The sequence below is a fragment of the Pseudophryne corroboree genome, chromosome 3, assembly GCF_028390025.1.
Source record: "Pseudophryne corroboree isolate aPseCor3 chromosome 3, aPseCor3.hap2, whole genome shotgun sequence".
In the NCBI taxonomy this organism is placed as follows: domain Eukaryota; kingdom Metazoa; phylum Chordata; class Amphibia; order Anura; family Myobatrachidae; genus Pseudophryne; species Pseudophryne corroboree.
Window position 1 is genome coordinate 470,872,980 of NC_086446.1, and position 14,939 is coordinate 470,887,918.

The 14,939-nt window shown below is 47.4% G+C and overlaps 1 protein-coding gene across 3 annotated transcripts in view; it reads left to right on the forward strand.

The window, feature by feature from the left end:
* Positions 1-2,292: 2,292 nt before the first annotated feature.
* ABCC3 (ATP binding cassette subfamily C member 3) overlaps positions 2,293-14,939 on the forward strand; it is a 232,168-nt gene continuing 219,521 nt past the window's right edge. Inside the window, exon 1 of one of the 3 annotated variants that reach the window (XM_063960773.1) lies at positions 2,293-2,653. In XM_063960773.1, the coding sequence (XP_063816843.1) occupies positions 2,606-2,653 (48 nt within the window). In that variant the 5' untranslated portion in view covers positions 2,293-2,605. The remainder of the gene's footprint in view (positions 2,654-14,939) is intronic. The other 2 variants (XM_063960772.1, XM_063960771.1) reach the window with 2 other exon arrangements.

The window sequence follows — 14,939 nt, forward strand, 5'->3', positions numbered from 1 at the left end:
TCTCTCCCCCTACTGCCAAATATCTGTCACGGCCCAGCAACGCGTCTTCCTCTACTGGCACCACCACTGGTATTGATAGGGAAGAAGGGCATGTCTCCGCACAGTTCAGCAGACACAGGCCATTTACATGCATGTGCATTGGGGGCACTGTGTGGCATATAATGTGCAGTGGGGGCACTGTGTGGCATATAATGTGCAGTGGGGGCACCGTGTGGCATATAATGTGCAGTGGGGGCACCGTGTGGCATATAATGTGCAGTGGGGGCACTGTGTGGCATATCATGTGCAGTGGGGGCACCGTGTGGCATATAACGTGCAGTGGGGGCACGGTGCGGCATATAACTCGAATTGGGGGCATTGTGCGGCATACAATGTACATTTTTTCAGGGGCCTAACATTTGAGTTTCAGCTGGTGACAGTAGTAATAAAAAAAAGCATCTTTAACGCTTATTTACACTATGAGAGCCCCAACAACTCTAACTCCCCCTCAGCGTCCCTGCCCTCACCCTTCCTCTAACTCCCCCTCAGCGTCACTGCCCTCACCCTCCCTCTAACTCCCCCTCAGCGTCCCTGCCCTCACCCTCTCCTGTAACTCCCCCTCAGTGTCACTGCCCTCACCCTGCCTCTAACTCCCCATCAGTGTCACTGCCCTCACCCTCCCTCTAACTCCTCCTCAGTGTCACTACCCTCACCCTCCATCTAACTCCCCCTCAGCGTCCCTGCCCTCACCCTCTCCTGTAACTCCCCCTCAGCATCACTGCCTCACCCTCCCTCTAAATCCCCCTCATCGTCCCTGCCCTCACCCTCCCTCTAACTCCTCCTCAGTGTCACTACCCTCACCCTCCCTCTAACTCCCCCTCAGTGTCACTGCCCTCACCCTCCCCATAACTACGCCTCAGTGTCCCTGCCCTCACCCTCTCCTGTAACTCCCCCTCAGTGTCACTGCCCTCACCCTGCCTCTAATTCCCCCTCAGTATCCCTGCCATCACCCTCCCTATAACTACTCCTCAGTGTCCCTGCCCTCACCCTCTCCTGTAACTCCCCCTCTGTGTCCCGGGGAGGGGGGGGGGGGGTGCCAGTCCCTTATTTTGTCATGGGCGCTCAGGCTCCTAGATACACCCCTGTACTTACACTCCTCTCATTGGCCAGTGTTAGCTTCTGGCCCTCCCCATGCACTTCAAAATTGCTCTGCAAACTCATGTGTTTTAGGGGTCTATTCATGGAGCAGTGAAAAATGTGGAGAAGTGATCCGGTGGAGAAGTTGCCCATGGCAACCAACCAGCATTAAAGTAACATTTATAATTTGCATACTATAAAATTATACAGAGCAGCTGATTGGTTGCCATGGGCAATTTCTCCACTTTTTTCACTGCTTCATGAATTTTAGTATTTACAGGCGCACCTACTCAAAGTGAGGCACAATACAGCAAAGAGACCTTGCACTGCGCATTGCTTGCACTTTGCAAATAGTGTTCACATTACCCCTTTTCTTTGTGGAAACGGGATATGGTCATTAGGTCGACAACACTTAGTAATTAGGTCGACCACTATTGGCCGACGTGCATTAGGTCGACATGGTCACTAGGTCGATATGGTCATTAGGTCAACATGTACTAGGTTGACGTGGAAAAAGGTTGACGAGTTTTTCAAAAAAAATTTATTTTATTTTTTGTACTTTCATACTTTACGATCCACGTAGACTACGATTGGGAATAGTAACCTGTGCCAAGTGCAGCGGTAGCGGAACGAGGCACCGCACTAATTGGGGTTCCCCGTCACTTTACGAAGAAAACGACACCAAGAAAAGTTTTAAAAAACTTGTGTCGACCTTTTCCCATTTCGATCTAATGACCAATAGTGGTCGACCTACTGACTGTCGACCTAAGTGTGGTCGACCTAATGAGCCATACCCGTGGAAGCAGGCAGCAGGACTGAGACAAGAGCACAGCTGTGTTATACTATTTTCCTTCTCTCTAAACACTGATTAAAAACGTTTATCAGTTGAACCATCTGCTGTAAACTCTACATGTTCGTTACAAAAACCATCTGCTCTTACCAAAGCTCAGTTGTTTAAGTTCTTTCAACATTTTTTTTTATAAGTTATCCTTAAATGCCTAATATTTTGGAAGCGGAAAAGGGAAGAATTTTTGTCGGCTTCCGCCTCTGGTATTTCATGTGTTTCCAGCTTGTGCTTGAATGTGTGTGTAACAGGGTGTGGAAAGTGTCATACGGAGGGAGGAGCATACAACACTACAAAATTCTGACTATTAATTTAAGGGTAGAGAAGGGGGAGGGTGGTCACTCAAACCAGGAAATGCTTACAGAAATTGCACCCTCTGCTCTCCTATAACAAGCTTTACAAAGGGGAAAAAAAAACAGAAGTAAGGAAGACCTTCCTCTCTGCCTGGAGGTTTCAGCAGTCATCACGCATCACCAACTACAAAAAAAAAAAAAAATACACCCACCCACTCACTACCATCCACTGAAGTGAATGTCATTCTGTCTCAGCACAGTCTGTGCAGTTTCTGCTGGTAGTAGAACTGCCTATGTGTACATATAGGGGACCAATTCTTCGCTACACATTATCCACGGAGTCTGAGGCAGCATGGACACATTTTGTGGAACCGGTGGGAATCTGGGCTCAAAGTTCTGGGTAAGGATTTAGCAATTTTATAAAAATATTCATTGTAGTTTTAAAGATTTTGAAGAAAGGTTAAAAGCATTTGCTTGGCTTATACTTCAGATCTTCTCAAATAATTTGATGCATCTCTATTGTTTTATTGTGGCGTACTTTCTTTAATAAAAGCATTTTAACATCAACTTTTCCTTAAAAAAGGAAGAGATGATGCGTGACACAGTTCATGATATATAAATATAGTACCAAATGTATAATTTTTCTGATACTTTTGGCAGTAGTCTAGCCTGTCAGGGGTGTCGGGGAGATAAATATTGCTAATAAAAATGAAGTTATAGTTAAATGTTAAAATGTGTATTAAAATATTTCATAACGCACATAGGGGTATATTTACTAAAAGTTTATTTTTTGGTCGATGTTTGGTTGATTTTTAATCGATTTTGTGTTTCGGGGTCTAAATCACATTTACTAACAGATAATTTTTGACATTCTTTAAAAAAAATATGTCAATAATTATGTTAGTAAATATGTGATTTAGGGGTATATTTACTAAAAGTTGATCTGGATAGATTTTTGGTTGATGTTTGGTCGATTTTGCATTTGAGGGTCTAAATTCTATATTTACTAACTGAAGATTTTTTTTGACAAATTTTTTTTGTTAGCAAATTTATGATTTAGACCCTGAACACACAAAATTGATCAAAAATCTATCAAAATGGACCCAAATTGACTTTTAGTAAATATACCCCATAATGAGAACAGTTGTTTTTAAATGGATAAATATTGTGATGTACTTTTTGTTTAAAGGGTTGTGCTTTTATTTTAAATAAGGAGAAATTGTGAGAACTGAATTTTGCTTTCCGCTCACATATTCCCAATGTTTTTTTCACTTCTTTCTTGGGCATATTACGTTCTTGGAAAATAACTTTGTATTGTCATGTTGCTGTGGTAGAGGCAGAAATCTTAAGGGGGTACAACACGGAGAGATCCGTGCTTAAGTTCTAAGCAATCTGGCTAGATTGCTTAGATATTAAGCACAGAACTCTCTGTGTGTAGGGTGCCGGTGACAGCGATGCACGGTCCCGTGTATCGCTATCGCCAGCTCTAGATCTGGCATGCATTTCGCTGCTTAGTGAAATGAGCACCCCACCCCCGTTTAAATGCAGGATTTTCTCTAACGTCCTAAGTGGATGCTGGGAACTCCGTAAGGACCATGGGGAATAGCGGCTCCGCAGGAGACTGGGCACAACTAAAGAAAGCTTTAGGACTACCTGGTGTGCACTGGCTCCTCCCTCTATGACCCTCCTCCAGACCTCAGTTAGAATCTTGTGCCCGGTCGAGCTGGATGCACACTAGGGGCTCTCCTGAGCTCTTAGAAAGAAAGTAATATTTAGGTTTTTTATTTTCAGTGAGATCTGCTGGCAACAGACTCACTGCTACGAGGGACCTAGGGGAGAGAAGCGAACCTACCTGCTTGCAGCTAGCTTGGGCTTCTAGGCTACTGGACACCATTAGCTCCAGAGGGATCGAACACAGGCCCAGCCTCGGTCGTCCGGTCCCGGAGCCGCGCCGCCGTCCCCCTAGCAGAGCCAGAAGCAAGAAGACGTTCCTGGAAATCGGCGGCAGAAGACTTCGGTCTTCATTAAGGTAGCGCACAGCACTGCAGCTGTGCGCCATTGCTCCCCAGGCACACCACATACTCCGGTCACTGATGGATGCAGGGCGCCGGGGGGGGGCGCCCTGGGCTGCAATATAAGTACCTTACTTGGCAAATTAAAACATAATATAGCCTTTAAGACTATATATGTGTAAAATTCCCTGCCATAACTGTATAAAAAAAGCGGGAGAAGCCCGCCGGAAAAGGGGCGGGGCTATCTGCCTCAGCACACTGGCGCCATTTTCCCTCACAGCTCCGCTGGAAGGATCGTTCCCCAGGCTCTTCCCTGCAGTTCCAGACTACATAGGGTAAAAAAAAAAGGGGGGGCACTAAATTTAGGCGCAATCTGTGATATATAAGCAGCTATAAGGGGTAAAATCACTGTGTAGTGTGTATCCCTGTTTTATATAGCGCTCTGGTGTGTGCAGGCATACTCTCTCTCTGTCTCCCCAAAGGGCTTTGTGGGGTCCTGTCCTCAGTCAGAGCATTCCCTGTGTGTGTGCGGTGTGTCGGTACGGCTGTGTCGACATGTTTGATGAGGAGGCTTATGTGGAGGCGGAGCAGGTGCCGATAAATGTGATGTCACCCCCTGCGGGGTCGACACCTGAGTGGATGGATATGTGGAAGGAATTACGCGACAGTGTCAACTCCTTACATAAAAGGTTTGACGACATATCAGATGTGGGACAGCCGGCTTCTCAGCCCGTGCCTGCCCAGACGTCTCAAAGGCCATCAGGGGCTCTAAAACGCCCGCTACCTCAGATGGCAGACACAGATGTCGACACAGATACTGACTCGAGTGTCGACGATGATGAGACTAGTGTACATTCCAATAGAGCCACACGTTACATGATTACGGCAATGAAAAATGTGTTGCACATTTCTGATATTACCCCAGGTACCACAAAAAAGGGTATTATGTTTGGGGAGAAAAAACTACCGGTGGTTTTTCCCCCTTCTGATGAATTAAATGAAGTGTGTGAAGAAGCGTGGGCTTCCCCTGATAAGAAACTAGTAATTTCTAAAAAGTTACTAATGGCGTACCCTTTCCCGCCAGAGGATAGGTCACGTTGGGAGACATCCCCTAGGGTAGATAAAGCGCTCACACGCCTGTCAAAGAAGGTGGCACTACCGTCTCCGTACACAGCCGCCCTAAAGGAGCCTGCTGATAGGAAGCAGGAAGCTATCCTGAAGTCTGTTTATACACACTCAGGTATTATACTGAGACCAGCTATTGCTTCAGCATGGATGTGCAGTGCTGCAGCTGTGTGGTCAGATTCCCTGTCAGAAAATATTGATACCTTAGACAGGGACACTATATTGCTAACCATAGAGCATATTAAAGACGCAGTCTTATACATGAGAGATGCACAGAGGGATATTTGCCGGCTGGCATCTAAAATAAGTGCAATGTCAATTTCTGCCAGGAGGGGTTTATGGACTCGGCAGTGGACAGGGGATGCAGATTCTAAAAGGCACATGGAAGTTTTGCCTTACAAGGGTGAGGAGTTGTTTGGGGATGGTCTCTCGGACCTCGTTTCCACAGCGACAGCTGGGAAGTCAGCATTTTTACCCCATGTTCCCTCACAGCAAAAGAAAGCACCGTATTATCAGGTACAGTCCTTTCGGCCCCAGAAAGGCAAGCGGGTTAGAGGCGCGTCCTTTCTGCCCAGAGGCAGAGGTAGAGGGAAAAAGCTGCAACATACAGCCAGTTCCCAGGAACAAAAGTCCTCCCCCGCTTCCTCTAAGTCCACCACATGACGCTGGGGCTCCACAGGCGGAGCCAGGTACGGTGGGGGCCCGTCTCAAGAACTTCAGCAACCAGTGGGCTCGCTCACGGGTGGATCCCTGGATTCTACAGGTAGTATCTCAGGGGTACAAGCTGGAATTCGAGACGTCTCCCCCTCGCAGTTTCCTCAAATCTGCCTTGCCAACAGCTCCCCCGGACAGGGAGGCAGTGCTGGAGGCAATTCACAAGCTGTATTCGCAGCAGGTGATAGTCAAGGTACCCCTCCTTCAACAAGGAAGGGGTTACTATTCCACAATGTTTGTGGTACCGAAACCGGACGGTTCGGTGAGACCCATTTTAAATTTGAAATCCTTGAACACCTATATAAAAAGGTTCAAGTTCAAGATGGAATCGCTCAGGGCGGTTATTTCAAGCCTGGAGGAAGGGGATTACATGGTATCACTGGACATCAAGGATGCTTACCTACATGTCCCCATTTACCTTCCTCACCAGGAGTACCTCAGATTTGTGGTACAGGACTGTCATTACCAATTCCAGACGTTGCCGTTTGGTCTGTCCACGGCACCGAGGGTATTGACCAAGGTAATGGCCGAAATGATAATACTCCTTCGAAAAAAGGGAGTTTTAATTATCCCACACTTGGACGATCTCCTTATAAAGGCGAGGTCCAGGGAGCAGTTGTTGGTCGGGGTAGTACTATCTCGGGAGGTGCTACAACAGCACGGTTGGATTCTGAATATTCCAAAGTCACAGCTGGTTCCTACGACACGTCTACTGTTTCTGGGGATGGTTCTGGACACAGACCAGAAAAGGGTGTCTCTCCCGGAGGAGAAAGCCAAGGAGTTGTCGTCTCTAGTCAGATCTCCTGAAACCAAAACAGGTCTCGGTGCATCACTGCACGCGAGTCCTGGGAAAAATGGTAGCTTCCTACGAAGCAACTCCATTCGTCAGGTTACATGCAAGAATTTTTCAGTGGGATCTGTTGGACAAGTGGTCCGGATCCCATCTTCAGATGCATCGGCTGATAACCCTGTCTCCAAGGACCAGGGTGTCTCTGCTGTGGTGGCTGCAGAGTGCTCATCTTCTAGAGGGCTGCAGATTCGGCATACAGGACTGGGTCCTGGTGACCACGGATGCCAGCCTTCGAGGCTGGGGGGCAGTCACACAGGGAAGAAACTTCCAAGGGCTATGGTCAAGCCAGGAGATTTCCCTACACATAAATATTCTGGAACTAAGGGCCATCTACAATGCCCTAAGTCAGGCAAGACCCCTGCTTCAATACCAGCCGGTACTGATCCAGTCAGACAACATCACGGCGGTCGCCCATGTAAACCGACAGGGCGGCACGAGAAGCAGGACGGCGATGGCAGAAGCCACAAGGATTCTCCGATGGGCGGAAAATCACGTGTTAGCACTGTCAGCAGTGTTCATTCCGGGAGTGGACAACTGGGAAGCAGACTTCCTCAGCAGGCACGACCTCCACCCGGGAGAGTGGGGACTTCATCCAGAAGTCTTTCAGCTGATTGTAAATCGCTGGGAACGGCCACAGGTGGACATGATGGCGTCCCGCCTCAACAAAAAGCTAGAAAGATATTGCGCCAGGTCAAGAGACCCTCAGGCAATAGCTGTGGACGCTCTAGTGACACCATGGGTGTACCAGTCGGTTTATGTGTTCCCTCCTCTTCCTCTCATACCCAAGGTACTGAGGATAATAAGACGAGGAGGAGTAAGAACTATACTCATTGTTCCGGATTGGCCAAGAAGAGCTTGGTACCCAGAACTTCAAGAAATGATCTCAGAGGACCCATGGCCTCTGCCGCTCAGACAGGACCTGCTGCAGCAGGGGCCCTGTCTATTCCAAGACTTACCGCGGCTGCGTTTGACAGCATGGCGGTTGAACGCCGGATCCTGAAGGAAAAGGGAATTCCGGAGGAAGTAATCCCTACGCTGATTAAAGCTAGGAAAGAAGTGACCGCAAACCATTATCACCGCATATGGTGAAAATATGTTGCGTGGTGTGAGGCCAGGAAGGCCCCAACGGAGGAATTTCAGCTGGGCCGTTTTCTGCACTTCCTACAGTCAGGGGTGACTATGGGCCTAAAATTGGGTTCCATTAAGGTCCAGATTTCGGCTCTATCGATTTTCTTCCATAAAGAACTGGCTTCACTACCTGAAGTTCAGACATTTGTTAAGGGAGTGCTGCATATAGGCCCTCATTCCGAGTTGATCGCTCGTTATTTTTAATCGCATCGCAGTGAAATTTCGCTTAGTGCGCATGCGCAAAAGTCGCACTGCGACTGCGCCAAGTAACTTTGCTATGAAGATAGGATTTTTACTCATGGCTTTTTCTTCGCTCCGGCGATCGTAGTGTGATTGACAGGAAATGGGTGTTACTGGGCGGAAACACGGCGTTTTAGGGGCGTGTGGATGAAAACGCTACCGTTTCCGGAAAAAACGCAGGAGTGGCCGGAGAAACGGGGGAGTGTCTGAGCGAACGCTGGGTGTGTTTCTGACGTCAATCCAGGAACGACAAGCACTGAACTGAACGCACAGGCAGAGTAAGTGTGGAGCTACTCTAAAACTGCTAAGTAGTTTGTGATCGCAATAATGCGAATACATCGGTCGCAATTTTAGGATGCTAAGATACACTCCCAGTAGGCGTAGGCTTAGCGTGTGTAACTCTGCTAAATTCGCCTTGCGACCGATCAACTCGGAATGAGGGCCATTGAGCCCCCTTTTGTGCCCCCAGTGGCACCTTGTGATCTCAACGTGGTGTTGAATTTCCTAAAGTCACATTGGTTTGAACCACTTAAAACCGTGGATTTAAAATATCTCACGTGGAAAGTGGTCATGCTGTTGGCCTTGGCTTCGGCCAGGCGTGTGTCAGAATTGGCGGCTTTATCATGTAAAAGCCCTTATCTGATTTTCCATATGGATAGGGCGGAATTGAGGACTCGTCCCCAATTTCTCCCAAAGGTGGTTTCAGCTTTTCATTTGAACCAGCCTATTGTGGTGCCTGCGGCTACTCGTGACTTGGAGGATTCCAAGTTGCTGGACGTAGTCCGGGCCCTAAAAATCTTTGTTTCCAGGACAGCTGGAGTCAGAAAGTCTGACTCGCTATTTATCCTGCATGCACCCAACAAGTTGGGTGCGCCTGCTTCAAAGCAGACTATTGCTCGCTGGATCTGTAGCACGATTCAACTTGCACATTCTGCGGCTGGACTGCCGCATCCTAAATCTGTAAAAGCCCATTCCACGAGGAAGGTGGGCTCTTCTTGGGCGGCTGCCCGAGGGGTCTCGGCTTTACAACTTTGCCGAGCAGCTACTTGGTCGGGGTCAAACACATTTGCTAAATTCTACAAGTTTGATAGCCTGGCTGAGGTGGACCTAGAGTTCGCTCATTCGGTGCTGCAGAGTCATCCGCACTCTCCCGCCCGTTTGGGAGCTTTGGTATAATCCCCATGGTCCTTACGGAGTTCCCAGCATCCACTTAGGACGTTAGAGAAAATAAGATTTTACTCACCGGTAAATCTATTTCTCGTAGTCCGTAGTGGATGCTGGGCGCCCGTCCCAAGTGCGTATTGTCTGCAATACTTGTATATAGTTATTGGTTAACTAAAGGGTTATTGTTGAGCCATCTGTTGAGAGGCTCAGTAATATTTCATACTGTTAACTGGGTATAGTATCACGAGTTATACGGTGTGATTGGTGTGGCTGGTATGAGTCTTACCCGGGATTCCAAATCCTTCCTTATTGTGTCAGCTCTTCCGGGCACAGTATCCCAACTGAGGTCTGGAGGAGGGTCATAGAGGGAGGAGCCAGTGCACACCAGGTAGTCCTAAAGCTTTCTTTAGTTGTGCCCAGTCTCCTGCGGAGGCGCTATTCCCCATGGTCCTTACGGAGTTCCCAGCATCCACTACGGACTACGAGAAATAGATTTACTGGTGAGTAAAATCTTATTTTTTGTGATGTAAACTTTTTTCGAATACACTTTTTTTTTTCTCAAACGACTACGAGTGCCGCAGTATCTCTCCTATATACTGTCATCCGCACTGAGGGCGCTGGGGCCAATGAACATCTGAAGCGGAGTGCCGGGCTGATTGTAATGTTCCTATCCTCAAGCCGCCAGGAGTGCTGGATCTCTCAATGTATATTTTACCTTCTATGTGGAGGCACCCAGCGCAGAAACGTTTTCTTAATGGGAGAGCCGGACACTACGAATATTTATATATATATATATATATATAGTATGTAGCAACCCTAATCTGTGAGTGCCGATCCCCACACCGCTATCTATATATATATATATATATATATATATATATATATATATATATATACATATACACACACACACACACACACACACACACATTAAATCACCCTGTACCCCTGCAACCTCTCTATGACAGAGTCCCCACTCCCCCCCGGCAGCATCTCATACCAGTGTCTCCGTTCCGTCAGCATTATCTCCATATTACCCCCGCTCTCAGTGCGCGCTCCTCTCCCCGGCATCTCCCTAGACTCCTAGAGTTTCCGCTCCAGCAGCATCTCCCTGGCATCCCCGCACCCTTCGCAGCAGCTCATGTGCCCGCTTCCCCCTGCAGCCGTTCTCAGTGCTGCTCTCTTCCGCAGCATCTCCCTGGCGTACTTTGCTTCCTCCGCAGCCGCTGTCAGTGGTCGCTCCCACCGACCAGCATCTTCCTAGCGTCCCTGCTCCAGCAACATCTCCCTAGCATCCCTGCACCCTCTGCAGTCTCTCCCCCTCCTTCCCCCTCAGCATCTCTACAGCAGTCTCCAAAAATTGGTCCGTCAGGGGGGGTTTCTGGGTACTCGGAACCCCCCCCCCTGCGTGCACCACTGCCGTTCCCCCTCCCTTGCTTAGCACACATCGCTCTATGCTGAGCAGGGGGAGAGATGTGTGCTGAGTAGTCTGTGCTAGATCGCTCAGCACACATCTCCCCTCTATACTCTATACAATAAATGCCATGTTTGAGTCTCACAGCTTGATAGATGTACACAGTATAATGGAATGTCTCCAGACATGACTGGAGTCAAGCTAGCATCAGTTACTATATAAAGAAGGTATAGAAAAGGGGCATTGCTATATTACATATAAATGACAGATGTGGTACCAAGTTCTTAATTACATTAATACAAATACGGTCAATAATCAAAAATACAAGTAAACATTTCAAAAAAAGTAACAATATATATGGAAACATTTTAGCAACTTCATAAAACTGACAATATTTGAGATAATGTTGCACTGTATGACCGTGGGGGATAGTTTTTCCTATGCACAGCAGACTTCCTGTTTGCAGTTTTATTAAGATGCACAGCCAAACATTGTAGCTGAAAATAGCGGATAGAGAACTCAGTTACACGTGAAATCAATATCGACGTGTTCTAACAAGGCATGGAAACATTTACATACTGTATATAATTACAATTTTAATTTGTGCACTCTAATATGTATTTTGTAATGAAGCCGATATGGCATCAGTTCTTGTGGCATTATTTTTTTATGAGATAATACATAAAGCAGAGGTTCCCAAACTGTGTGCCGTGGCTCCCTGGGGTGCCTCTGGACACTTGCAGGGGTGCCCTGGGTTGGTGGTCCAGGACCAATTCAAATTATTCATGGTCAATATAATAGGTAAAACCAGTGCTGCTGGCTGCCAGTCATATATGTGGCCAAACAGAAGCAAATCTTGTCCCTCACCACACAACTGACCCTAAGGATGACATATAAACGCGATCTACTTAATGTAACATTTCTTTCTAAAGCCCAGTACTCACGGGCCGATCAAGGAGAGATGCGTGCTGAGCGAACCGCTCAGCACACATCTCTCCTGCCGCTCAGCACAGCGCGATCTGTGCTGAGCGTGCGGGGGGAGACGGGGGGGCCGCTCACTTCACCCAGCGGGTGAAGTGAGCGACCCGCTAGATTGGCCTGCATGCAGGCCAATCTAGCAGCGGCGATAGCGATGTGCGGGGCCGCGCATCGCTATCGCCGAGGGGGCTACACACGGAGCGATCCTGCCGATATTCTAAGCAATCTAGTCAGATTGCTTAGAATATCGCTCCGTGAGTACCCCCCTTAAATTTCTCAATAAGAAATTTTTGGCCTAGGGGTGCCGTGAAAAAAATTCTGATATTCTAGGGCGCCGTGATTCAAAAAAGTTTGGAAACCACTGACATAAAGCCTTGCGCACTATGGTAGCATCGTATCCATTCTATGATGTCCATGTACAGTTGGATACATTTCCACCATTGCATACATAGGAAAAGATGAATGTGCATTTATGTGCAAATGTTCCATTGGACGAATCTCAAGATCACTAGCATCTGTACCAGGCGTACTTTGGAAGTAAGAAGTGTATATACTTATACCCCACAACAGCATACAGAAAGTATAGAACTGTGGTTTAAGTATTAAATGCGACTTTTGCATTATCCTATTTGAAGACAATATAATAATGTAAAGAATAGCATCTTGACCTTTATTAGTAAATTTAAAAGGTACCTTTTCATTATAATATGTCATTAAATACAAATAATGCCACTTAATGAGTGTTATTTTTTCTGCAATGCCCTACACTGAGTACGAGCTACTGCCAGACATACAGCAGCGGGCAGCTTCTTGCTGTTCCGCAGTGTTAGTGATGGGCTGGGAGTCTGGCGCACTGTGATGTCACAGCTCAACGCCACATTTGTGTGACAGGAGCTGCCCAAGCCCTCTTGCTAAATACATGGTAAGCAGGGAAGGCAGGGCAATGTATAAAGGAGACTGCAAAAAGGCGCCAGCGTGCTTGTGCCAGCCCTGGTGCTAAATCACCAGATGTAATCTATTTTTACCAGGGTTATGGTATAATAGATTGACAGTCAAAAGGTCGACGGTGTCTAGGTTGCCACAATATGATCGACGTAGTCAAAAGGCCGAACACGGAAATGGTCAACACATAAAAAGGTTGACATGAGTTTTTCATGTGTTTTTTTGTCAAATTTTCCCTTTCAGCACATGGTACCCCAAATAGTATACCGCTTAGCTCACCATGCTTTGGGCAAAGGCCTCGCTCTGTTCCCACTGCGCTTGGCATAGATTGCTATTCCCAATTGCTAATTGTAGTCCACGTGGATGAAAAATAATAATCAAAAACTCATGTCGACCACATGCTGTGTCCACCATTGTCATGTCGACCTTTTGACCATGTAGACCATATGGATGTCAACCATTTGGCGACGACCCATTGACTGCCAACCTTTTAACTGTAAACCTATCACCCGGATTCCCTTTTCCAGAACTACCTAAAGCCTTTATACTGCTCAGTGAGTGTGGCTAGAACTGGTTCATACTTGCAACACTCTGCTTGCGTGTTAGTCTTATAATTTATACAAACTAGTAATTAATGTTAACATTTATTAAGGTCAGAAAAATATGACCCATGAAAGACAGACCGATACAATTTGTCTGAATACGGAATTAAAAAACATACTGTGTGTTTGTATGTTGCTAATGTACACATATTCACAGGAGACTAGACCTAAAGTTTTCCTTCCTTCCAACTTAATATACTTAGATATACATACATTTAGCTATATGGTCTGTATTGAAGACTGGCTTAGCCCACTTGACACAAAGTACACCTTTAAGTCTTGCGAGCTTGTCGGATTACCCACTGTGGGTGCATTCATTATCAGTGATTCTGCATGTCGGACCACTCACATTTAACATTCAGAGGGGGATTCAATTGTTTATCGCGCTGGCTATGCACTTAGGGGGTCATTCTGACCCGACTGCACACTGCAGTTTATCGCAGTGGTGCCATCGGGCCAGAACTGCGCACGCGCCCCAGTGCGCCGGCGCATGGCAGACGGCCGAAGGCCGTCGTGCCGCTACGATTGCCTCTGCCTGTCAATCAGGCAGAGGCGGTCGCTGGGCGGGCTGGAACGGCGGCGTTTGGCCGCCATTTCGTGGGCGCGGTCTGGCCAACGCAGGCGTGGCCGGACCGAACGGGGGGCGGGCCGCAGCCGCTGCGTGATGTTACACGCAGCTGCTACAGGCCGGAGAGCGATGAGTAGCTCCCGGCCAGCACGCTAAAGCTGCGCTGGTCGGGAGCTACTCTTGAAGTGCAAAGGCATCGCCGCTGCGCGATGCCTTTGCACTTCTGCGGGGGGGGGGGGGGGGGCAGCACTGACATGCGGGATGGGATAGCCCTCTGCTGGGCGTCCCCCCGCATGTCAGTGTGAATGATCGTAGCTGTGCTAAATTTAGCACAGCTACGATCATCTCGGAATGACCCCTTTAGTCTCTCGTCTAAAGTGACGGGAGATTGCGGGGTGCAATTCAGCTGCTTTTTTTTTGCATTTGTCATGCCCAAACAGACCAGGTTTGGCCACGTAAAATTGCTAAACCCAACCAAAGTGCTCTGTGTGTGACGCGAAAAATAAAGTGGGCACCCAAACGGGTCACTTTTCACTCAAATCAGCTCACCACCTACGGGGGCTGTGTGTTGAAATGCGGATACCGGCAGCTGTTCATGCTCGAATGCGATAAACAATTGAATTGCCGCCTCAGTGTTTAACCAGTTCTTGAACCTATTGATCCTAATTTAACTTGCAGTGAAATCAGTGTTGGAACAATGGTGCCACAATGTAAAAGCTCCCATCTGCATGTGCTAATGCAAGTGGTTATGAGGTAATTGGAAAGAATATGATCCATTCCCATACACCTTTATATGTTTTTACTAGCAATTAAAAATTTTCTCACACCAATGAGTCAGGGGCTTTGAAGTACTGTCTTTTGTGGTGTTTTTTGCTGTGCATAGTACAGTAAGTTGTGTTTTAGGAGAACTTGTGCTGGGAAATCTACCTGTGTATACTATAAATACAAG